Source organism: Myripristis murdjan, chromosome 13 (genome assembly GCF_902150065.1).
Source record: "Myripristis murdjan chromosome 13, fMyrMur1.1, whole genome shotgun sequence".
In the NCBI taxonomy this organism is placed as follows: Eukaryota; Metazoa; Chordata; class Actinopteri; order Holocentriformes; family Holocentridae; genus Myripristis; species Myripristis murdjan.
In genome coordinates, this window is record NC_043992.1 from 25,968,404 (window position 1) to 25,994,538 (window position 26,135).

General features: G+C 42.6%; 1 protein-coding gene across 1 annotated transcript in view; it reads left to right on the forward strand.

Annotated features, from left to right (window-relative positions):
* Positions 1 to 10,981: 10,981 nt before the first annotated feature.
* vps53 (VPS53 subunit of GARP complex) overlaps positions 10,982 to 26,135 on the forward strand; it is a 32,095-nt gene continuing 16,941 nt past the window's right edge. The window contains exons 1-11 of the mRNA XM_030067084.1: positions 10,982 to 11,107; positions 11,564 to 11,644; positions 13,069 to 13,118; positions 13,238 to 13,304; positions 19,136 to 19,222; positions 19,828 to 19,943; positions 20,657 to 20,776; positions 23,496 to 23,574; positions 23,704 to 23,847; positions 24,665 to 24,807; positions 25,089 to 25,230. Coding sequence (XP_029922944.1) covers positions 11,021 to 11,107; positions 11,564 to 11,644; positions 13,069 to 13,118; positions 13,238 to 13,304; positions 19,136 to 19,222; positions 19,828 to 19,943; positions 20,657 to 20,776; positions 23,496 to 23,574; positions 23,704 to 23,847; positions 24,665 to 24,807; positions 25,089 to 25,230 — 1,116 coding nt within the window. The 5' untranslated portion in view covers positions 10,982 to 11,020. The remainder of the gene's footprint in view (positions 11,108 to 11,563; positions 11,645 to 13,068; positions 13,119 to 13,237; positions 13,305 to 19,135; positions 19,223 to 19,827; positions 19,944 to 20,656; positions 20,777 to 23,495; positions 23,575 to 23,703; positions 23,848 to 24,664; positions 24,808 to 25,088; positions 25,231 to 26,135) is intronic.

Consider the following 26,135-nt stretch of genomic DNA (forward strand, 5'->3'; position numbering starts at 1 on the left):
CACTCCCTATGGAAAATCAGTTGTAATTTCATCAGTATTTGTTGTTTTGTTCCTGAATTGTTTGTCGATGTTCATTTTCTCCAAAGCAAACTCCACAGCTGAAATGAGCTGGGGGCACTGAGCGCTGATTGTGAAACAGCTTTATATGTAGGCCTGGAATATTTTCTCCATGGGGAAAATCTGATGATGGATCATGAGCGTCAAGGGTTTCCATCGTGATCTATAGTTTATCATCAAAAGTTTATTAATCTTCTGAACATTTTCTTTTTTGTGTGCTATACTTTTCACCGCTCACTAGCCTATCAGGCAGATTAAATTTTCCTTTTTGTCAGGTTTCAAAATGGAGGAGCAACTTTTTCATCTCACACACAGCTTTCCAGACAACCAGTTTACAAAGACACAGACAAAACTAAATTATTGTTGCCTGGTGTGACGTCAGGAGGAGCCTGATCTGCAGATTGGCTATGGCAGTGAGTTCTTAATGAAAGTAGCCAGATATCAGGGATCCCATGAGGGATCGGGGCCTGAGGCATACTGAGTTTTTAGATTAAATTTATGGGAGCTTTTAAATTTGTAACACTGTTTTTAACTCATGTTTGTTTTTATTGTTTTTATATTAGGGAATTAAATCGGATTTTGGCCTTCTATTCCTTCTTTGCTGGTGTTGTGGCTTGAGGCTATGATCTGTTTTCTCTATTTTGTGGTATTTAGTTGTTACTGACTATTCATAGGTGTGCAGTGTGCTGAGCTCGTGAACTCATCTGGTGTGTACACTTTGGCAAATAGAAGCTGACTGAGGCTGCGTTCCAAATCGCATACTTCTGCTTTTTACTTTTAGTATGTATTGCAGCTGCCCTTACAAAGTATGTAGTGTAGTATGTAATATGCATGCGTATGCATACTATTGGGACACACTACATACATCATCCTTGAACTCTGACCCGCTTGTCGTCTGTAGTGCTACATTTGAATGTTGAAATGCACGCTGAAATGCATACTATGAAATATGACCGGATATAGTAAAACATCCTGGTACTCTTGGCATACTGCATCTGACATACTATGTATTGGGACATAGTAATTCTTTTTTTTTTTTTTTTTTGCATACTAAATAGTATGGTAGTATGAGTATTGGAACGCAGGGTGGATTTATGTGTGGAGTCTCCACCAGGGGGCCAGTCTCAGATATCCTTAAGTCTGCCTAGACTAAGGGCCCTATCTTGCGCCAGACTCCCTAAACCCGCTATTTGCGCATTTAGGATTTAGGAAGAGGCGTTCCCCCGTAAAAGTTGCTATCTTGTGCACCTCCCGCTATCCGCAAAACACCTCCGCTACCCGCTATATTATGAATAGGTGTGTTTTGGGCGTTACGCCAGCTAAACCAATCAGTGTGCCAGGTGCCATTGCCTTTAAGGGCAGGCTGCGCTATCCTAAATCCTAAATCCTAAACCCGCGATGGAGAGAGGGAGGTAGATTTTCTCAGGGCTTCTACTGAGGCTAAAGCAAGTTTATATATATATATATATATATATATATATATATATATACATATGATATATTATATTATAGGCGAGTTAATTCGGGAGGTGGAGCCACATGTGTCCAAGTGGACGTGTCACAAGGTTGTACTGATTGAGTAAAATCCCCGGGTCACACCACACACACACAAGAGGCAGAGGTGGAACTATGTGTAAACTAATTTATTGACAAGGTAGATTGGGCAAATAAAATATTAAAAATAAAAATATAGCACAGCTGCTGGCTTATGATAAAACAATAAAACGTGCTGGCGTAAGTGTCCAATTAAAACAGTCTTTCCTCTAAACAGTCTATATGAGTAATATACTCAGTCCATTCCGACGGCATCCCGGTATCAGTCCGACCATGTGTGTGGCGAGGCTCCGTCGGGGCGCGCATTGAAGCCGCCTGGGTGCGCTCTCGTAACAGCCCAAACTTAAGTGTGTGTGCAAGATAGCAACTTTAGGGATAGCGCATGAAACACGCCCACGACGCACCTCCAGGCGCAAATGATGCAGTCGGCATAATGGATAGCGGGTAGCGGGTGGCGCAAGATACCGTTTAGGGATAGCGGAAGTTCCTAAATCCGCAATTTGCGGGTAGCGGGTCGTGGCAGCGGATAGCGGGTGGCACAAGATAGGGCCCTATGAGTTCAAACATTTCATTCTTGTATTTACTCTTATTGTGAGAACCACAACACTGAATCTCTTCAAATCCCCATATTAAATTTAACCTTGACATTTAAATCTGCACATTCAGTTTACCTGCTAATCGGAGGGTTACAACCACATGTTTAGTATTAAGTGTTGCAGAAAGGATCACACTGAGGCACCAGAGAAAACTCTCTCTTAGCTTAATGTAGCATGCATGTTGCATAATAAGGCTGTCATGGCATTAAATCCAAACTATTCAATTATCATGACAAAAGTTATTACAAAAATAATAATATCACAATATCTATATATCTTTAAAATAATTCTATGACTCAGAAATCATCTTTAGCTTTGTTTTTTGTTTTTTTGGTTTGTTTTTTGGTCCTTTGGATCACAAAGACTAAAATTCAAGTAATTCACATTTTTTTGTTTGTTTGTTTGTTTTAAATAATCAGCAAAAATGTAACATCAAGGATCTTTAGAAATTAGTTTGGGCAGGATTAATAAATGGAGGTGTAATGAATTTGGAATGGAGAGAGGGAAGTGGAGATGAAGACAGGGAAACAGAGATCAATGGAAACATTGATCTCATCTCCACCTTCTCCTTTGACTTCCATGGCAGAAGTTTCTTGTGAGTCCTGCTCTGAAATGTCTCCTCTGGAGTAAAAGCATCATCACTATGCCCATGTATTCATTAAGAGATCACTTGATGTGCAACTTGATGGTATGCTTCAAGTTCTTCACCAAATTACCGATGAACAGCACAATACCCAAACTATGAGGTGCTGTCCAAGCAAGAGCCAATCAGGGACATGATATTCTCTGTCAAGCTAGCTGGAAAAGTCAACACATATCCATTGAACTTACTTGAAATCCCCAAAACTTCAGCAGTTGCCAACCAGTCATTTTCCTTTTTAAAGGCGTCTCTGTAGAAAGGACTCTGCAGGTCATACACAATCTGCCTGCTCTGCATTTCTGTGGTAATAAGCTCCTTGTCCGTGCTGATTTAGGAATGGAGCAGAAACAATATCAGTTAATGGTGATCTAAATGAGATGTAGAACAAACACACGTTTTATGGGATATTTCAGTCCCAGGTTCCAAACCCACCAGTCCTGGGTAATTATCTGCTTCAGGTCTCATCGGCAGAGATATAAAAGGGTCACCTCCTAGTTTACGACCCACTTAAGGTGCTGTAATATGGGGCATGCTCTACAGTTTAGGTACGCAATCCTAAACTCAAAGTAACTCTTACCTGTGGAATGTGATAAATTATCAATGTATCACAAACTCTTGAACTGGACCATAAGGTAGTTGTAATGTCAACTGAGGTTGGAAAATTATGGAATCAGTTAACCCACAGGTTAAACATGCATGCAAGGCTTCTACTAATCTAAACAGAGTCACTGGCTACTTTTTAAGGCAGGTGGCCTCGGGTAAACCTTGATGTAACCATTTTTTCAGCAGAATGAGATTGTCACTTGTTGTATTTGTTGACGCATGGCATTTATTAAGCTGACAGAAATGAAAATGGGATTCACTCTTTGCACATTCACATAGGAACAAGAGTTAGGATGGATTCAGTACTTATCAGCTGTACCCGTCTCCTCACTTATGACCCTTAACTCCGCCTCACACCTTGGTAAGCCCTGTCTGGCTGCCTGGAAATTTGGTGGACCATTAGCATCTAGACACTGGCTCCGACAGCCCCACTAAGGCACGTTCAAAGACCAGAAGTGACAATGGATATGCAACTGGCTAGCACACTGGTGCAGCAGTGGTAAGCCGGTAATGAGATGCTGAAAGATCTGATCTCAGGGCAGATATGGTGAGGTAGGTCTCTCTTGGGAATAAGTTAAAGTTCTGGTTGGCTTAAGTACCTTAGATTTGTCCTCAAGGGTGGAGAGATATGTCTGCTTCAGCACAAGGTGTCTCTGGCTTCTGTCTGCCATGAGAGTGATTACAACTGCAACATGCTGTCCAACAAACCTGCATGTGTTAAAAAAAAAAATAACATATATACACAGTGTATGCTCATAACCTCTCACAGATAGGTATACATACACCGGACACTGCTGTCTGACAAATTCAAACAGGCCTGACAATCATTTGAAGCCCCTTTCATGCACAACATTTTGGATTAGAGCATCTTGTCCTCAGCAGATTCAGTTCTGCTTGCATCTTTGCCAGCTCCCTCATTCTCCGCCCAGAAGTGGCTAAAGCCCTGGACCACGCTTCAGCATGGCCTGTCTGCTGCAGCCATTTTGTAAATCTTCAGCACTTCTCCAATGTAAGATTCAGATTATGCCCGAACTGGCTAAGACGTTGGAAGGACTTCTTTTTTTAATGCTACACTCTTATTAGAAGTGTTGTCAGCAGTAAAGCACGTAGCTGATCTCAGGTCACTGCTGCACTTGTAGGTAGAATAGAATAGAATAGAATAAATCTTTATTGTCCACCAAGGTGGAAAATTGTCTTTGGCTCACCAACATGTAAGACAGACAGCTCTATAAAACACAACAACAACATACAAAGATTGCATAAACACACTTGGTGAAATAAACAGATGAAAATAAAAATAGACATATAGCAGTTCATATCAGTATCTGTGGATTGGTCACTTTGTTGAATTAAGAATGCTGATGGCATTTGGTATAAAAGATTTTTTGAAGACGCCTTTGGCCAGAGGAACTCTGTAGCGCCTCCCAGACTTCAAGGGTTCAAAGTGACTAGAGAGAGGATGAGAGCTATCTGCCACAATTCTCCCAGCTTTTCTCCTCGTTCTTTCACTATAAAGATGGCCAAGTGGCTTTAGGGGTTTTCCCACAATTTTACTCGCCATTGACACAATCCTATTTAGTTTGTTCTTGCACTTAACACTTAAGTGACCAAACCAAGCAGAAAGATGAAATGTTAGGACACTCTCAATGTGTGTGATGTACACAAGTTCTAACAGTTTTGGGCAAACACCAAGACAGCTCAATCTTCTAAGGAGATTGAGTCGCTGAGAACATTTCTTGAAGATAAAAACTGTGTTTTCAGTAAAACTCAGCTGGCAATCAAGAACTGTACCAAGATATTTAAAAGTTTCCACAGTTTCAACAGGTTGACCATCAAGTGAAACTGACTTTATTGGCAAATCCTGCTTAGTGCAAAGAAGCAACTCCTTTGTTTTGGATACGTTGATCACTAGCTGGCTGTTTTGACACCAAGCTTCAAGAGCCTTAGTGTGGCTAAGATAGGAGGCCTCACCAGAGGGGTCTGTTTTCTTGAGCAGACCGACTAAGGTAAGGTTCTTCAATGCTGAATTGAAATGAAAAAGTTCACAGGGGTTATTAAAAAAAAAAAAAAAAAAAAAAAAAACATTTCTAGACACACACTGCTCGTGGACATGCAGATACACGACTCAGATGGAGACTTTATCATCATAATACCAGATAACTGGTGTACCGAATTAAAATGAGATGCAATATAAATCTATAAAAGAATCACCTAACAGAAACTGAGAAAACACACACATTAATGCGTGATAGGAGTGATCTGCAACAAAACAGAGCCTTTACTGAATTTAATCTGTAAATCTTAATCTTTCGCAGGGTTAAGCAGGAGATAGATTGATAGATAGATTACTGATGCCCAGAATAGGAAATTATGTGGTGGCAGCAGTTACAATATCACAAAGACAATATCACAATAAAAAGAAGAACAGGGTGGGTGGAGTGGGGGGGCCGCTGACCACAGGCTGACCGCCCTCCCGGTCGTCTCTGTCCTCCCACGCAGTCAGAAAGCTGTCGATGGTCATGCTTGAGTCTGGGATGCGGTTGTGTGGCCGCGTCTTGGTGAAGCGCATGAGAGGGGAGAGAGCAAAAGTCAGAGTGCAGTGGATAGTCAAAATCTACAAGGATAGTGAAAGCCTTTTGCAAAACCTGCCTATCAAACAGCTCAGACACGGCGCACTTGTCTGCTTGACTCCGGGTCTGTTGCTACACTGGTCAATACCAGTTAAGTGCTTTCCACGGTCTTGTCAAGATTAAAAGACCAGAGATTTCTCAAGCAGAACAAGTGTTGTCCCTTCCTCCACTACGCATTGACATTTGCATCAGACAACTTCAAGACAACTTCCAATCAATTATGGAGCACAGATACTTGTAGCTCTCTACACTATCTACTACCTGACTTGTTTTGAGTAACTGCATGAAGTTTGTGTCTAAAATCAATAGTCATTCCTTTGTTTTCGAAACATTAAACTGCAAAGATATCACATCACATCATTGTACAAATTATTCACAACAGGCTTCTGATGCGTCATTTTCATCCAAAAGGCTAACCATGACAGGCTCATCTGTGAATTTCAGTATATGTATAGCTTTCATCTCCCTTGCATGTGTGATGAAATCAGCTGTTAAGCTCATGCATGAGTACCCAGTGACATCTGTGCAGAGGTCTGTTGTAAAAGCAAAGATTTCAGCTTTGGCCAAAAAGTTTTGAAGTTCAGTCTCGACTTGTGGGTACATGTTTGTGATCTCCTTTTCAGCAAGGTGTTGTCTTTTTGGGAATTTGCATTTTGCCCTGACAGTTTTTATAAGTTCTCTAAACCCCGCCCACTCCACATTCTGAATCACATCATGTCCTTTTCCAGAAAGCAAGCCAAAGATTTTGTGATGGCTTCATCCTGACATGCAGTAGTCTCATCTGCCCTTCTTTTCCTCTCCAGAGACTCAAGCACGCTTCACTGACCTGAACCCCTTGCTTTAGCTTGACATGATGTCTCCCAATTCTTGGATGCTGCCTAGCCACCAGGAAAGAAAACAGCTGTCAGTGTCAACAGGTCAACCAAGCCAGGTTATTTTAGCAGTTGCTGGCTTCACAAAACCCAATAAAGGCAATTGTGGCTGAGTGGCAGCACGAAAGTGGTTATCAAGTGGCTCTGTCTGCCCAGCTTTCTCCAATGTGGCTTCACATCTTTGGACTTAATGGCCTGAACTTATTGTGTGACATGAGTTACCAAGGCGATGGACCCACTTTAAAGTGAGCCACTGTCATGAGGTTAGGCCCAAGTTGGCTCACTATCCCTGCTTCATGAAACCGGCCCCTGGGTGCTTGATAATTCAACAACAGATGGCATTATTGTTTGGAAGTATAAGTCACGTCCTGTTAGTTAACACAGCAAGTTGAAGTTGATTTTGAAGCTGAATATTCATTAAAAAAAACTAACATTACTAATCTTGTGGTGAAGATGGTATCGATAACTACAGAGATTTGTTCAGAGCAGATATAGGTTGATGAGCCTCATATACTTAGATATTTGTTGCATTCCCTTCTTTGGTTGATACTGTACTTATACATTCTCTACAAATTGGGGTACAGGGTAGGGTAGGGGAATTTTGTTTTGTTAATCCTGAAGAACTCCCACAGCATACAGTCTGTCCCCAGAAATGATATTTTTATCATAAACCATCTTAGTGAAATGGGCATCAAGACACAAAATCAGACAACATGTTGTGGACACAAACTGTGAAAATTATCTACCTCCACCATGAATTGGATTATGTGACATCAGTGTGAATTGGACAAACTGTTTTCACTTTTTTGTGACATGCAAAGTTTAGCAGACCGTTACATTTAGGCAAGTAAAACAGTTTTGGTTGAGGTCATGGGTAAGAGTAGGCAACCAAACCAAGCTATTGTTAAAGGAACATGTGGCCCTATTTTGGCTTCAGGTCGAGATCATATCTGTCCATCACAAATACTAATCATTCCATTTTGTGGATTTCTGTTGCAGTAGCTGATATTTCATTTTAAAAACCCAAAGCAAACAGAAATCAGTACATAACAGCACCCCTTCTGCACATACAAACACACTGACACATGCTCACACACACTAGAGTGTGGATCAGGCCGCATAATTAAATCAGAACCCGACCCGAACCCGAACCCGAAAGGCCTTTTTGTTTTTGTGTCCGAACCCGATCCGAGCCTGAGATTTTGCCTGTCCTCCATCGCTAGGTTACATTTATTGCTTGAAATAGCCTACATGTTGCCTTCAGTGTCGCCACGTAAACCGCAACACTATACACGAAGTTGCCCAGAACAGTAGGGTTCGGACAGTAGTATTTGTGTGAACCTGGCTCAACAAGGGTCGGGTATCCACACTCCCACACACACACACACACACACACACACACACACACACACACACACAGGCACACAGGCACACAAACATGTACACAGTTTTGTTTAATTTCATGTCAGCTTTTTTCACCTTTACCAGCCTCTATCAAGAGCCTAAGTGATAAAATAACATGTGCTTGCGTGCGTGCGCACACACACACACACACACACACACACACACACACACAGCTTGTCTGCAGTGTTGGCTGTGATCCCTGGTGAGCCGTGCAATATGCTGTGCTTCCTCTGTGGGAGAGATTCTTATCAGTCTGGTGACAGCTGCTTTGTCCTACACTAACATAATGCTCCCCTACCCCTTCAAGACACACACACACACACACACACCACCTTATTCCTTCACCCTGCCTACTCCTCTTCTCCTTGCTCCAGTTCTTCCTTCAGCCTTCCTTCAACAGACATATTGCAAGACCATTTCATTTGGAATGAATGTTACAGTGTAGACAATTATTTGCAAACGTATTATAACACAATTTCATCCAAAGCACTTCGTCCAGCAGCTTCATCCTAGGACTCAATTCTGATAAATTTAATGCACCCTCAATTATGTCTCTTCCCATTGGACACACTGCAAGTTGCTTTCCATTTTGAAAACGAGACGCCAACAAAAACAACAAAATCCTAGAGGTGCGATAAGGACTCGCTACACCTGATCACTTCATCTCCTCTTCCTCCCTCTCTCCACCCCGTTGATTTCCATCCCTATAAATAATATCCACTTAAACCTGATAGTGCCTCTCCTGTCTGCTCTCTTTCCTCTCAAGTCTCTCAGATCTACTCTCTTCTCTCCCTTTGCTCTCCTCCCATCCTCCTTTCCCTCTTCTCCCCATTTAGTCCTCCCCTCCTGTCCTCGCCTCTGTACCGCGTCCTATTTCCCACCCCTCTCCCTTTCCATCTCCTCCTCTGTCTTCTCCACAGCTTTTGTTTCTTCTCCCTTGCTTATTCTCCTCCTCATAGCTTTCCCCCTCCTCTCCTTGCCTCCTCCTCCCTTCTTCCCTTCTGTCTGTCTTTCTGTTCTTCTTCTCTCCTCTGTAGTCTTTTTAATACTGGACTTCAAGCTCTCTCATGGTTTTATCTTTCTCTTTGTTCTTGTTTGGAATAAAACAGAATGGTGTAACACTTAGAGGCTTAGGGCTTATGAGAGTGTAAGTGCCTCTCTCTCTCTCTCTCTCTCCCTCTCTCTCTCTCTCTCGATGTGTGTATGTGTGCGTGCGTGCGTGCGTGCGTGCGTGCATGCGTGTGTGTGTGATGTTCCTTCTTCTAACATCAGGGGGCACTAATTCTCATTTAATGAAGATGTGCAATTAGGTCTCATCTCATGGGTGTCAGATATATCAAATACTCTATAATGTCAGTGTGGGCTGTCTATCTATCTATCTATCTATCTATCTATCTATCTATCTATCATTAATGCAGCTGCTGCCTTTAACCGGTGGTTAATAGCCTACCATTTTCTTCCTTGCCGTTTCTCATGAATAAGACCCCGAGACGTTTGAGGCCCTCCAGCCGGGGCAGTAACTCACATCTCATGTGCGTAGGACAGGTAATCTTTTCCTGGAGGAGGACGGCAGCCTCAGACTTGGAGGTATTGATCCTCGTGCCAGCTGTGTCACATTCAGCCGCAGAGCGCTTCACAGCACGTTGGAGATCACAGATCGAAGCGGCCAGGCGGACGACATCACCCACAAACAGCAGAGATGTCACCCCTAATGTCACCAAGCACTCACTTTCCAGACTGGCACCTTGATATTCTCCTCATGCCACATGTCACAAACAGCAGAGAGGGACACGTACATTCTTGTCAGAGTCCAATGAAAACACAACAACAACAGCACTCCTTACCAACACAGCAGCTTCCAACTACTAGCAGCTCTAACTTGTTATTAGATTATTATTATTAGTAGTAGTAGTAGTAGTAGTGGTGGTGGTAGTAGTAGTAGTAGTAGTAGTAGTAGTAGTAGTAGTAGTAGTAGTAGAATTCGTTTTAGTTGTAGAAGTGCTAGTACTAGTCAGTGGCGGATTTAAGAAATTTGGGGCCCAAGGCAAAGGCAGGCATGGGGCCCACTGAGATGAGAGGACAACACACAAAACAGGGGCCCTGAGACACACATAATACGATAAGCATTCTGCTGACATTTTAGCGAAAGTATTTTAATCAAAAACATAATTAATGTGCGCAAATAAGTAATAACTGTATTAACCATAAGTGTATGAGGAGTTTTATGGGGCCCTCAGGAACTTGGGGCCCTAGGCAACCGCCTAGTTTTGCCTTATGGTAAGTCTGCCCCTGGTACTAGTAGTAGTAGTCAAAAATAAAAGTAATCTAAGTCACAAATACGAACAAAATGCACCCTGCAACAAAAGCATTTTGGTAGCTGGTTTATTATGGACAGAACAATTTACCAAAGCCAAAATATGTTACAAAAACATTCATTAAAATTAACATTATCGCTGTAAATACAAAACTTTTAATATCAGTTGTTGACATGACTTCCTACCTGCTACATGTGGGTAACTGAGGTATTACACTCGTGCGGAGTCATTTCATGCGCACTCATACAATTTCCGACAGCACTTGAAGGCATCGCCTCTCTCACGGCGACGTCGCTCAGTATCCCAGAAACCTCCCGACCAGGAAGTGCTGCTCAGTTTTGTTTTGACAATGATGGAGGAGGAAGAATTGGAATTTGCTGAGGATTTGGAGGCGATTTTGCACCTTACCCCGGAGGTGCAGCTCGCCATTGAACAGGTAGACATCTGGAGCCGCTCCTCGTTTGGTTTATGAGACATGTTGCCCGTCCTGCTAAGCGGACAGTCGGCTACATGGCTGTTAGCTAGCCAAAGCAGCCTGCAAGCTTGGTGTACGTGACACAGCTTGAGAACATATTACCAGAAATCAATATCGACAGGGTTGAGCTTACACTAGAATGTAAACAGCTCGCCGTGCAGCCTCAAACCCGTGAAGTATCCTTATTTGTAATTCCCCACTAGCATACGAAGCTGTCTTTACCATTTGCCCTTCGGCGATGGTCGTAGTGGCTCATTTGAGATTCCCTTTGGAAATAACAGCACTCCATTCATAACACACCTGGACTGGATGTGAGCTGAATGGCTGTCTCACATCATACTTGAATAAAGCCACATGAACTGCAGCCCATCAGTATCATATCACGATGCAGTTTGATGTGTTTTGTTTGTGTCCAAGGTTTTCCCCAGCCAGGACCCCCTGGACAGAGCAGATTTCAATGCAGTGGAGTATATCAACACCCTGTTCCCCACCGAGCAGGTACGTTTATTTCACTGACTTGTGTCATGCATGCACCTGCCATGCTCATCTCCTAACACCGGCTTGTGTAAATGTAGGTGTAGGCACACAACAACAAGAGTTTCCTTGCATTAGTTTAAAATTTCCCAGGCTCCACGTTATCAAGGTCATTTTATGATCTTAATTGCACATTAGTGATGTAGGATATTGTGTAAGGAACATGCTGTCATATGTTATAGTCCAGTGTCACGCCAAATTCCTACAGCTTCCCCATGTATTTGGGCGTATTTAGGCGTATTTGGCATGATGACTTAACTTGACAGTGTTTTAGTGTTATCAGTGTAGAATTGTTATCCATCTACAAAAAAAAAAAAAAAAAAAAAAGAAAGAAAGAAAGAAAGAAAGAACAAGTGCTGACCTGCATAGTTGCTGCTTATAGCAAGAAAATGTTGATGTCCCCTGTTTCCATAAGGGGTCACTGTAAGCCTTTAGGTTGTGCTTGTGCACTTGTGCGTTGATGTCCATGTGACTGGGCTTTACATGTGTGATAATTCAAATAGGTGAGTGATTGTGAAAGCCCCTCATACTGGATATAGATAGAACTGAAATAATTTGTTTGCATCACTACTAAAGTTTTGGAGAGAAGTATTATGTTAAACATTACAGCATGTATCTTCCTATGCATAGGCTCTTTTTATGTAAAAACAAAACAAATCATCACAGATAGCACAGGACATGAAAACTAAATGCAAAAATGTCCCAAATAATACTGGAAGGAAGGTACAATCCCAATACAAATGTATGTGTGTGTGTGTGTGTGTGTGTGTGTGTGTGTGTGTGTGTGTGTGTGAGTGCGTGAGTGCGTGAGACATACCTTGACCATAACATCAGTCACGCAGACGTTCAGAAATATAAGTAAAAATGCACTTAAAATATCAGCACTCTTCATGTTGTTTAAAACCAAGCATATTAATTAAAACCAACCAAACAAGCCATTAAAGCCAAAACAGTGATTAAAACCAGACCATATTGGAATGCAAAAATATAAAATTCTCAAAAAAAAAAAAAAAAAGTTAAAATCCCCCACAATTATTCTTGTTTAAAAAGTTTATGGAAACTGGCACAAGAGACTTCAGTGTGTTCATTGTGGATGTCGCTGTGCGTCACCCAGAGGGTAAGAGTTCATCTTCGGGGTGCAGGACTCGTTGTGGGTCAGCCAGCATGCTTTGTGTTCCTCTGAGCACAAACTGCTCACAGACAGACTGAAGTGACTGATCCAGGAGGCAGCCCCCCCTGGTGGCCTCTTAGGCCTGCCAGACAATAGCAACAGATGACACTCCATCTTGACTATTTAAATCAAAGCATGCTGGATAAATGACACAAGTTTTGATAAGTCAGGTATCTCATTACTTTGTCTAATTCCCTGCCCTTATTTTTCTCTTCAGTCTTTGGCTAATATTGATGATGTGGTGAACAAGATCCGTCTGAAGATTCGGTGAGCAGATGTCAGCAATTCTTTATCTTTATGTCAGCGTGATTACCAGAGGAGCGAACAGCAGGTGTTTTTTTCATCCACAATGTGACTGGATTGCTTCTCTGTGTCGTGTTTGGCAGGCGTCTGGATGACAACATCAGGACGGTGGTGAGAGGCCAGACCAATGTCGGCCAGGATGGCAGACAGGTGAGCTGAGCTGCAGGTCATAATGGGACAGTGCTGGGTTGACAGGAGGAAAATGCTGTATAATCTCTTGGATTGCCCTCAAATGATATGATGAGCGTGGTGGGCCAAGTTAGAGTAAACATGAGTGTTTGTTCACATGCTCATTCTCACTCCCTCACACAAATGGTAGATGGTAGATCATCCAGGGCTTGCGTGCCTTCACAGAGTGAAATGGACACCCACACACATCCACACAGACACCATCAGGCCTATTCATTAATCCCAGCGTTCAAAACAGCATCTCTCTCCTAAAGTTAGAAAACTGCCACTGGTCGCTCCCGACCCAGAAAAATATGTTCCTCCCCCTCGTCTGCTCTTTCCTCTCTCCACACAACTGCCATGGAAAAGGACAGGATGACTCAGATCCATCTGTACTGCTCAAACTGCCTCTCTTTACGGAAAACACGCCTGGGAAATAGATTCCCGTACGTAAATACTAAGATTCCTTTCAAACCCAGGCTTTTGAGTCTTGCCATTTTTCGCAGGAGCACATCAGAGAAGCAGAGTCCCCACCCCCCTTTGATTTGGACCAGGCCCTCACTGTGTCAGGGATTGTGGTTTAAAGGGACACCTGACGGGAAAGCTGCGTACATTCTAACCGGTCGAGATGATTAGGTGTGTGTCGTCGTCGTCAGAGCGTCTGGTCTGGTGGTCCTGTCTTTCCCAGTCAGCTACCGTTTGGGTTGCGGAAATGTTCTAAATCCCCTCCAGACCAATAACATTACACAGTTACACACAATAATTTTAGTTTGTGTTTCCAACCCCACAGAGTCATTCCAGCTTTTCCAGAGGGAAAATCCTTTCTCCAGACGGAAAGATGGAGAGGTGTTCCTTTCCAGACAGTGACCGAGACGCAGGATGAAGAGAGCAGTTGAATTAAAAAAAAAAAAAAAAAAAAACTAGATCAGCACTTTAGTCATTTATTTATTAAGTGAACTTACTCACTAAGCTAAATGCAATACACAAGTTAAAACCCAAGATAACATTTGTGGAGAGGGACAGAGAGAGAACGACATAAGGAGAGGAAAGCAAACAAGATCTAGAGAAGGATTTGTTTATTCTGCAGGGAGTCAGCCAGCCAGTTGGTAAAATACTACAGGGATGTGTGGGTGGAGATGTGGCTGGCTTTGTGGCCAGACCCTGGGGGGCTAATGCAGCTGGTATTTGTTGCGAGTTAGAGGCAGTGTCGCTGCTGACATGTTGTTGTATGTTTTATCTTTGATGTACTGAGTTATTTGAACATGCGCCGTTTCTCCTAATTGATTTTAGCAGCTGGTAATGAGGCTAAGTTCTGCTTTTGTGGCAGGATTCTTCTTGATCCTCTTCATAGTACCAGTTTCAGTTCTTGTTGACTTTGAAATTAATGCTCCAAAGCCCTTATTTGTTTTGTGTTGCATAAACTATAAAGTAACATGACGTTGCATAACATATAATTTGTCATCATAGCATCGCATCTGATTTAGCGGATGCATCCTTATGTGTCCATGATGAGAGAATGCATCCAGTTGTAATCGTGTAATCCTTTATCATTAACCAGATATTCTGACAGATAATCTCACACGTGGCTACGTTTTTGGCCAATCCAAAGGAATGTTACTAACATTTGTAATTTTATACCGTAAAAAAAAATCAAGGTTTCTTTCTTACCAATTGGGAAATGAGGGCTGATTTAGTGAGTCTCAGGCCAATCTGAGTGTATTGGCAAATGGACATGGGTGTGCGCGCACACACACACACACACACACACACAGAAATATCTGTATGTGGTTGAGGTCTGCCAGCTGACTGTGTTTCCTATGAAGCAGCTGCCAGAGTATTCTGCTCTGGCCAGCCCGTTGTCATGGTAACGTGGATATGATATCAGACGTGGTGCACACCTGCAGACTGCACAGCCAGGTCTACAGTCAACTGAGGTCCGTAGCATGGCGCCAGCAAGACTTTACTTTGCCATTAATGTAGTATGGCAAGCAACCTATCTTTTATTTTCTTCTTTTTAAATTGAAATCAGGGATGTAAAAGCCGTTTGGTTAGAATCCATGTATGGAAGTCTGAACCGGAGAAACTCATTAACGAGACCAAACATTTGTTATCAATTACTGCCAGCCATTTCCATTCCCCTTAATTTGATTGCCGTTAAGCTTACTGCCATTGTGAGCAGCTGTGTGCAGTAACACACACACACACACACACACACACACACACACACAAAGGCGAACACGCGCACACTCCCTGAGCCTGTGCTTTGTACTTCCATGGTCAACATTTATTTTTGAACTTATGCATGTTTTTTTTTTTTTTTTTTTTTTTTTTTTTACTACATGTGTGCATCCTTTTGGCACACAGATGAATGTCCACAGCGCTGTTTTCGTATTGAGGGGAACATACTGGAGAATGTGTTATGGGGGATTCTTCCTAAAGAAGCGATTTAGTGTAAATATTTAATGTTAACACAGGAAGGTTGTTCAGGACTTGTTTTAGTTTCAGTGCTTTCATCCTCTCAGAGCTCTGTCTTTGGGCCTCCCTTGCTCTGTCTCTTTCTCTCTTCCTCCTTCTAATTCCCTTATTTTCATCACTGTTTACAGCTTTTTTCCTGCTCACTGCATTTGGATTTGAGTCAAAAGATTTGCAGATTGCAGATTCTGTCAATCCGTGTGTGAATTATGTGTACTGGTTCAGGCTTTTTCATTATAGTGAATCTGAAAATTTTATAAGCAGCAAACACTGGCGGTGCCAAGAAGTTGTGTTGGTTTCCAGGACCGAATATTAAATCAAACATTAACCGATCAAGGAAAACAAAAAATGTCACACTAGCATTTGGCTTGAGGATACTGGTAGTTTGAATGCAATAGGAACAAATTATGAAGTAGTATGTTGCAGTTTTTCTCATATTATTGAATTTGGAGAGTACTTTATGTCACCAATGTCTGTACAGAGAAGATTTAGGACACAGGAGGCAATGCATCTTTTAGCTATAGGTTGAAATCGCCTGCCTTTACAAAACATGACATATGACTTACTCTACTGATGTTTGCATGCTGCTTTTAAGGGCGAGCTTCAGAGTTTTGAACTAATCCTGATTGTTTGATTTGATTTATTGTGTTTGGCTGAAACCTTCAAAGTTCTTAACACACCATTGAATAAGCCCTGGACTATTGAGAGCTACACCACAGTGTGTGAGCACTGTAGTAAGAAGGAGGGGTGAAGTGTATGATTACAAGGACATCCCATGCCCGTTTTTTCTTTCAAAGAAAGCTCCCTGCTAAACACTACAACTCCCTAACAGAGTCTATATATGCTGTGGAACAGATCCTATTTCTGTTAGTGCTGCACTTGTGTGCGTACGTGTGTGTGTGTGTGTGTGTGTGTGTGTGTGTGTGTGTGTGTGTGTGTGTGTGTGTGTGTGTGTGTGTGTTTGCATGAGAACAGATAGCATCTCAGGCATGGAGGCGCCTGCTGGGCAGTGGTCTCTCTCTGCTCTCCTCAAGGCTAAATACAGGAAATGAGCAGTAGGAAGCAGGCCAGACTGACTCAGCTGAGCCTGCCTGAGCGACAATTGCAGCCATGGAGGTTCCAGTCGCTGCTGCATGTGCTTTGTTTGCCTCAGATCACTTCCAGGGCAGCTCTTTAAAGATTCAGTGGCACTCTCTCCCCCCTCTCAGATCAAAGGCTATTCACATAATGTGCTTTCCTTTATCCCGTTCATTTATCCAGTCATCTAACAACCAAGAAATTGCATTAAGCGAAAAACAAAGGCACAGAATCTTGTATTTAAGTAAGAATCAAGTGTTTTACTTGTGATAGGTTGAATGAAGTCTGTTCAGTCCTGTCTTTGTGTTGCTGAACAGCGGATAAACTTGGTCTGTCCTTCTCCCTGTCTGTCCCCAAGGACTGACTCTGCTGTCCAGTGCCACAAATCTAGAACTGCATGGTTAGACTTAAGGTTTAATATAATAAAAATAATAATATTTTCCTGTGATCTCATGACTTGGTCAGATGTGGCTCCCTTGACCTCCACTTTGGCTCCACAACACTTTCTCCAAGCTTTCACCAGGCGTCAAGCGCTTTGACGCCTCCTAAGAATGAAAAGGAATCCTCTGCAGTCCGTGCAAGCTGCACAGTGCACGTGCATATGTCTTTTGTGTGTATGTGTGTGTGTGTGTGTGTGTGTGTGTGTGTGTGTGTGTGTGTGTGTGTGTGTGTGTGTGTGTGTATGTGTGTGTGTGTGTGTTTGCTCACTCAGTGTCCACTTGTGTGTCTAAGAGGTGCTTGTAAAAATGGTGAATTCCTTGCGCAGCTGGTGCCGGCTGTTAGCATTCTGTGTGTGTGTGTGTGTGTGTGTGTGTGTGTGTGTGTGTGTGTACATGTGTGTGAGACCCAAACTGTGTGTGAGACCCAAACTGCACTGCCGCCACAGTATTGGGCCAAGTGAAGCCAATTACGCTGGCATCAGATGGCAGAGCAAAAGCTCTCTTCAGGACCATCAAAGAACAGCTGCCTTGTCAGATGATAGGGAAATATTAGAATAGCACTTCAGCTATCTAATAATTAAACTGTCTAATGTTATTTAATCTGGACTGGCTTTATAGGCTGTTAAAACTGCTAATGATCTTCTGTAGACATTATAGTGACAGCCTTTATATAGAGCTTAACCTTATGGCCCATGTGTCAACTTAAGAGCAACCAATATCAGATATCTGGCTAGCTTGTCAATTAGGCAGCCAATTAGTTTGAATTTGACATGGCTCCCATTCTGGAGCTGCAAATGAACATCAGCTGGATCATTTTTCTCATGGACCCAAGCCAAGCCAAAGATGAAAACTCGCTCCAAACGGAATATAGGAGTAAACTGTTGGAGAGGTTTCTCATCTCTGTCTACCTTTTGAGCTTTTGATCACACCATTCTGTTTTTTTGTTGTTGTTTTTTCCATTTCTCTTCCTCCCCGTCTTTCTCTGTTATTGCCTCTCTGCATCCAGAGATAAAGTGGAGAGGTGTCAAACAACTTCAGCTACTATAATGACTGCACTCGAGTAGATTTCTCAGCAGGGGAGACACATTAAAGGATGTGCAGTGAACAGCAAATGATGCCTGCACATCAGGGTGTTCCTGCCGCAACAACAGATAACGGCATGGAGTCTAACAGATGTTACAATCAAATGGTCATTATACGACATAAGTTCTTAACCTGAGTCTCAGTGTCATCATTACTCTAACGCTAGTCCTACCATGTTCCTAAAATGTATGGGGCTAGACTTAGCTGTGCTTTGGCCTTAGCACTCCTGGAAAATTTTTGGGTCAGGCTCTAGTGTAAATGCTAATGTGACCCAGAAGAGTGCCTGGTTCCTTTGTGGAAGGGAGGGGGTTTTGATAGAGTGGACCTTTGTCGGTGAAACATAAATTTGATTGAAGTTCATTTTTGTGGTAGCATCTTTGGTTACTAATCCAGAAGTAGTCGGATGTAGCTGCTTAATGAGCGAGAGATAAGAAATAGGATGGGTGGGGAATGACTGGGAGATAATGAAAGCACAGAACAGAGATGTGAGGAGGAAGAAAGGAAAAGAGGAATCAAAGTAAGAAAAGAAAGGAAAGGAAAAATTCTGACGGAGCTGAGGTTGATCACTGGAGACACACTGACTAGTGATAAGGTCATGTGTGAACAGCAATCTGTTTCGATTGTCCACTTCAGATCACCTAAGACGGATAGTAATACCGAATGTGAACTTGTGTTTCTGACTGATGATTCTCTCTCTTTTTCACTTTATCTCTCCTTATTGCTCTGTTTGATCTTGGGCAGGCACTGGAGGAGGCCCAGATAGCCATCCAGCAGCTCTTTGGCAAAATCAAAGACATCAAGGACAAGGCTGAGAAGTCTGAACAAATGGTATGCACACACACACACACACACACTCACACACACTCACACTCCAAGCTGGCAAGTCTGAAGCATAGCAGAGATTTGCACAATACAGATACAACCCCTATCTCCTTTTTTTGCACAAGAGGACAGCAGGGAGAGTATTGTTTTAGGCGGTGGTAATGCACCTTCCATATGTGTGTGTGTTCTCAGTGCTCAGTGACTATGTGTGTGTGTGTGTGTGTGTGCGCGCGCGCATGTGTGTGTCAGCGAGGTTGACAGGAAGACCAGTGGGCTGGGTGGGTAAAGAGAATGAGAGGAACAGTAGCAAACACTCCCCTCCCTCAAGAGGCATGTTTAAGCAATTATTTCTCCAACCAGAGGGTGTGTCTTTATGTCTGTTTCCTCCTCTCGGTTTTCATTTTTCTCTGTCTCTCTTTCTCTACCTCTACCTCTACCTCATGTCACTCCATCTGTCCATCCATTTAACTCTCCTATGTTTGTTTACCTCTCTTGACATTTCTACTTTCCCCTCCTTCCTGCCCTCTTCCTTTTCTATTTCCCTCTTCCTCCGTTCACTTTCTCCGTACTTTTCTCCGCCATCTCAAAACCTCGTTCCTCTTCTTGGACAGGTCAAGGAGATTACGAGGGACATAAAGCAGCTGGACCATGCCAAGCGCCACCTCACTACGTCCATCACTACCCTCAACCACCTGCACATGCTGGCAGGGGGTGTCGACTCTTTAGAGTGGGTACACTCGCATATCACACTAAAGCACTGTCACTTTCCCCGCTAAGCTGCCTTTGAACAAAACAGAAGAAAGTATTTTATTTAGAGCCCTGCAGTTCAAAGATAAGCTGTTTGATTCAGCCATGACTGTAGGATGCAGGCGAAACATGCGGTGTTGGGAATACAAGGCAGGTGCTGTATCAGATTGTAATGTAACTCACAAATCAGCAGCTGGATGATAGTTTTGTTGCATTACAAACTGTAATGTCGACGAAATATGCTGCCTGGGGGTAAAAGCAGCTTTACTGATGCCGCATTCTGATTTAAAAGCAAAACCATCAAAGCATCTCTCCGAACAGAACGCTCCCGTTCACTTTAACCTTGATTGATGAAAACAAAAACTAGCATAATTTGCAGTCCCTGCAAGTTCAAATCATTTTAATCTGTACTGTCTATATCCCTCTGTACATTTTTTTAGAAAAGAGCAGTTCATAGTCACCTCACATTGCAGTATTTTATTCATTTATTTACACAGCTTTAAATTTGTGGTAGCGACTGTGTAAGGACACACAGGAGAGAAAACTCTGATGGGAACCCATACTAAGTCAGAAGGCTAAATCATGGTTACAGACATGTGGGACATTAACCAGTTAATTGTCTTTGAGCACTTTTTGAAGCAGTGGATATGGACCACAATAAAATAAATAAAATGTGTATTGTGTGTGTTCCAGGGCCATGACCAGAAAGAGGCAGTACGGTGAAGTGGCCAACCTGCTGCAGGGAGTGGTCAATGTGCTTGAGCATTTTCACAAGTACATGGGCATACCCCAGATCAGGCAGCTGTCAGAGAGGTAACTAACACAAGCTAGAGTGCGGATTGGGCTGCATATTTTTGTCCAGACCCGACGCAAGCCTGAGATTTTTGCTCTTCCTCTATTCCAAGGTTATGTTATGTGTTGCCTTCAGCTTCCTCACATAAACTCCAGCATTACACAGGAAGTTGCCCAGAACATACAGTAGGTCCATCATTTTTCACTGCAGTAACACTGACATGACCACCCGAACCCAACCCGAACCTAAACATAATTTCTAAATATTTGTCCAAACCCCGTTGGGACCTGTCAGGAGCTGGGATACCCAGGTCGGGTATCCACACTCTAACACAAACACATAAACTCACACATGCCTACCAGTGCACTCTTGATCTTGAGCTAAGGTACATGTGGTTGAACAACACGGCCTGTGCTGCAGTCTTAATTATGCATTTTTACAAAAGAATATTTCCAAACAACTCTCATAGTTCCTTAGATATACATTTTCTCATAGTGCAGGGGTAAGTAAGGGCTTTAGTGCCTTGCTCAAGGTCACTTGGACTGATTGGTAGGCAGTGGAGATTCAACAACAGCTCTTTTCAAATGGCCAATTAAGAGCTGGATCCCTCTGCCCTGAGGAAGTATTTCACACCTTGTTTACTGAACTGCTAAAAAGTGAGTAGTATTGGTGTATGCCTAGACTCAACACTGGGCAGCAAGGCTGAAGGGTTTTCTGCATTGCATCCTGTTTACACACACACACAGACACACACACAGAAAAAAAACAAAAGAAGGAAACACTGAATAGTCCACTAACACAGCATAGCACGCTTTTCTTAGGGTGTTTGAGTGTCTCTGTGGCTGTGCTTCCTCTGTTAAGAGTGTGTGTATGGATTGGGATATACAATTGAAGTATTTGTTTGTACTTGCAAATTGTATCCATCTATCTACAACAACATATTTTGATCATTATTAAATCTACAAATGCATCCAAAGTGAAAGTTACATTATGTATGACGCATCGCAGAGACAAACAAATACTTGGATATAATCTTTGTTTACTGTCTCTCTCCCTCTCTCAGTGTCTCTCTCTCTCTCTCACACACACACACACACACGCACAGACACACAGAGCATTGCAGAGAACAAAGTGCATTGTTGCGCTGGGCTTTCCCACAACTCTTGAGTGATTCAGTTTTCCTTTTCACTAATATTTTTCCAATAACACCGGAATCAATCAAGGACACATTGGCCAACTTCGTGTTTAGGTTCAAAGCAACGTTGACCTCCCAGCACAAGTGAGGATACAGCTCTGTTCTGTTTTGACTGAGGTGTGGCAGACAGTGTTCATACCAAACAACAGCTGCATGGAAGAAGTGACTCTGCTGGAGAAACAGATGAGACTTATGGAGGATGGGAAAAGAAAGATATGAAGGCAGGGCAGACAGCTGGACACAAGCAGTTAATAAAAAGTATCAAGGCTAGTCAGCGAGAAGCATGGGAAGGCTGACACATCAGCCAGTGGAATAGCAAAGATAGCAGAGGGCAGACAGACAGATAGATAGTACAGTAGGTCAGACAAATTGACGTCCCTGTGCACATAAAGAGAGGATGAAGAATCAGAGGAACCTCATTAGAGAAAGAGAGGAACAAATGCAGGCAGTGAACAGTGCCAGGCAGTTGGCATCCATCTGTAGTGCTATCTCTCCACCCTCTCCTGTTTATTTTGGAGGATTTCTTCAGGCACTGGCCTGGGTTAACCCTGGCCTGTATGCCTTCAGCCCACACTGGCTCTCCCGGGACTTGGCAGACTCAGATCGTCTAAAGTCGACCTCATTATATAAAAGATTTTCCACCACATGTCTTTGTGCTCCCTTTACTCACCGGGATCCAATAATGTTTACATTCATGGAATCAGACAACATACATACAAACACTTTCACAGATATGAACAGGAATCAAAATTAAATATGGTCCAAATGTGGGTCAAATTTGGCTGTAGTGGGTTACTCTGTCAATCCTACCAACGGCTTTAGGACAGGAGGCCTTCTGGTCGAGCTTTTGTATGAAAAATATGACAAAGCTGTGAGTTTTCCAAAGCTTCTATAATACTGTGGCTGTGATTTGTGGTTGCTACAATGCATTAATGTCACTGATGCTATTTTTTTTGCAAGCAGACAATTTGCAAAAAGCAGGTTGTTGTCACTCAGTTGAATGAAGTAAAGGCTAAGCTAAACAGAGAAATTATAACTAATATTTGAATAAAGAGATCATGGAACAAAAAGGCAACAGGGAACTGAAGCAGTAGTATTTAGGTCACATTTTAGAAGAGGAAGAGGACAGAAATGACTGACGCAAAAAATGATGGGGGGTAAAAGAAAGAGAGTGACTAGTCAATTGAAATGCTTGTCGAGTGTAGTACGGGAAATACATTGAAACAAATAAAGGTTATTGTGACTTTAATTGGCTCCGTTGGTAATAGAAATGATTAAACAAATGGAGTTTGTCTGGATTCTGTTGACTATATTTCATAAAAAAAAGAAAAAAAAAAAGCATTTCAGCTGGTTATGCTGAAATGCTTTAGTGGCACTGGCTAGTTATACAAAAAGTCAGTCTCAAGCTGTGTATGAAGGGCAGGGCAAACCTGTGCATATATGTTGCTGTCACATAAAAATGCCATAACTTCAATATAATGTTTGGCTGACAGAAAAAAAGCAGTCACTGGTCACTGAGTCACTGGTCTTTGTCTTCTGTCCAGAGTGAAAGCAGCACAGAGCGAGTTGGGGACTCAGATCCTGGCAGATTTTGAGGAAGCATTCCCCTCTCAGGGCTCCAAGGTAAAGACATGAATCTTTATGTAGGAATCTGTTTTGTGAAGGTTTCCTCAGGTTATCAGTTTAATTTAACAAACAAATCCAATTCATTTCTCATAAGAGATTTCTCTTTTCCTGCATCTCATTCCACAGAGACCTGGCGGTCCCAGCAATGTGTTGAGAGATGCCTGTCTGGTGGCCAATGTGCTAGACCCACGCATCAAACAGGAAATCATCAAAAAGTTCATCAGACAGCACCTCTCAGAGTATCTGGTGCTCTTCCAGGAAAACCAGGATGTATGTAGGGAGTGGAAGAGTAATGGCTGCAAGTTTGAGTTCATTGTCTTTATCTGTCATGAAAAATATAGCTGTTGATTAATCAAATTTTGATTTGTTTTTGGTTCCGTGTTCGGAAATATGTACAGGGAAAGGTGAATGAGTCAATCTTCACTTGCCATCACAAAAAATTAGGGTGGTATGTAGGTATTAGTGAGAAAATAGATTTCCCTAAGCTGTGTATTCAAGTTTTATCAATTTGGCATTCGGATGATCTCACTGTATTCACTGTGAGATCATCCTGTCAATCAAGACACAAAGATTGAGTTCAGCATGCAAAAACTAAACTTGTTTTATCTTCCATATGCAAAAATGTTGCATAAGGTGTAGTTGTTGTTGATATTATTTGCTATATAGAAAAATAAGCCCTATTTATTCGTAATACATGGCATCTTTCCTGTCACGCCTTACTCTTTTATCCTGTTGATAATATCCTATTGAAGGTTTTTAAAGTAACACCTCAACTCTTGACTGTTGGAGCACAACTTACTTTCTGTCAGTCTTTGAGCTGTGCCATGGAGCAAAACCAACTGGGAAATGGGACAAAAATAAATCCATAGCTAGTGCACTCTTTGCTGGCTGTTGTTGTGGAAAGGCCATTATGAGCTACGAGAGAGCTTAACCATGCGTAAGCACACAGGAGGTTGCTGTCTGCCTGTGGCCTGGTGGTGAAGGCCTGTCAATCACTGAGGTGATTGATGTTCTGTCCTTGTTGCACCCTGTTGTATCTCACACTAGCTCTAAAGTTTTCTTCCTGTTATCCTGCCCTACTGTTCAGGTTGCATGGCTAGATAAGATCGACCGCCGCTATGCCTGGATCAAGCGGCAGCTGGTGGACTATGAGGAGAAATATGGACGCATGTTTCCTGAAGAGTGGTGCATGACAGAGCGCATTGCCGTGGAGTTCTGCCACATCACCAGGTACACAAATGCAGACACACGCACACACAATGCGGAGATGAGTTGAATCACACTTGTATGACATCACTGGCATGAGAGTGTTTGGTGATCTCTTCCAAATCTCAGTTTAGTTGACATGGTTGGCCTAAACCACCCCCCACCCCCATCCCACCTTACTTAGGGAGAGACGGAAGGACAGGACTCTCTGTTTTAGCATGAAGAAGAGTAGAAATTGGAGACACGTATGATTAATTTTCATACTGATATCCGTGTGTCCTTGTGTGTACATGTGTGTTCCTAAGGGTCGAGCTGGCCAAAGTGATGCGAACACGGGCTAAGGAGATTGAGGTTAAGCTGCTTCTGTTTGCCATTCAGAGGACCACAAACTTCGAGGGTCTGCTGGCCAAGCGCTTCACAGGATGCACCTTGACTGATGGACCTGGAGTGAGAAACATGCACACATACAAATATACAGTGGTGGAAAAAAGTTTTCGGACACCCCATGCATTTGTGAAATATTGCATTAAGAATCACTCTTAGGTCTTCAAGTGCAATTTCTTTTAGTACAGTCACAGCCAAAATACTAAACAAATCCTAAAAAAGCCATTAAAAACTTAAAATTGATTGGGTCCATGAAAATACATAAGACATTTTGAGTATCCGGTCATTTTGGTACCAGTGATGAAGGTCGTTCTTTTTATTAAAAGACAAAATTTTTGCTGCCAAGCTTCGTGTCGATATAAAGCCAGCACATCTGAAAGTTCTTCAGACACAAAAATGGCTAAAACAAGGAACCTAACGCAGGAAACACGCCTGAAGATAAAGATTCTCAGCCAGGAAGTGCAGACGCAGTCCTTCAGCAGTTGGATACACCCTGCAGAAATACAGAGGAACCAACAGCTTGGAGGACAAACCAAGATCTGGGCGTCCAAGGGTTTCTTCAACAAGAAATGACCGCATCCTTATCCGCATGGCAAAACCGCCGAATGACATCACAGGAGCTTCAGCAGCAGTGGTCAAACCAAACTGGTGTCCAGTGTTCCACCCGCACTGTGCATGGCCGACGTTTAGATCATGGCCTCAGGTCCTACAAGGCTATCAAGAAGCCCCTGGTCAATGAGAGACAGAGGTTAGCCCGGCGTCGTTGGGCCCAGGCACACAAGAACTGGACAGCCAGGAACTGGAAGAAGATTCTGTGGTCAGAAGAATTTGTCAAGAATTTAGTTTTGTTAGTTTTTCTTGTAAACAATAAACAAAAAAATAGAATTTTTATTTGTTTGTATCTGTCTAATGCAGCCACACCTTTTGAAACACAAAAAAGATTTTTCCACAAATATTTCATGATAATA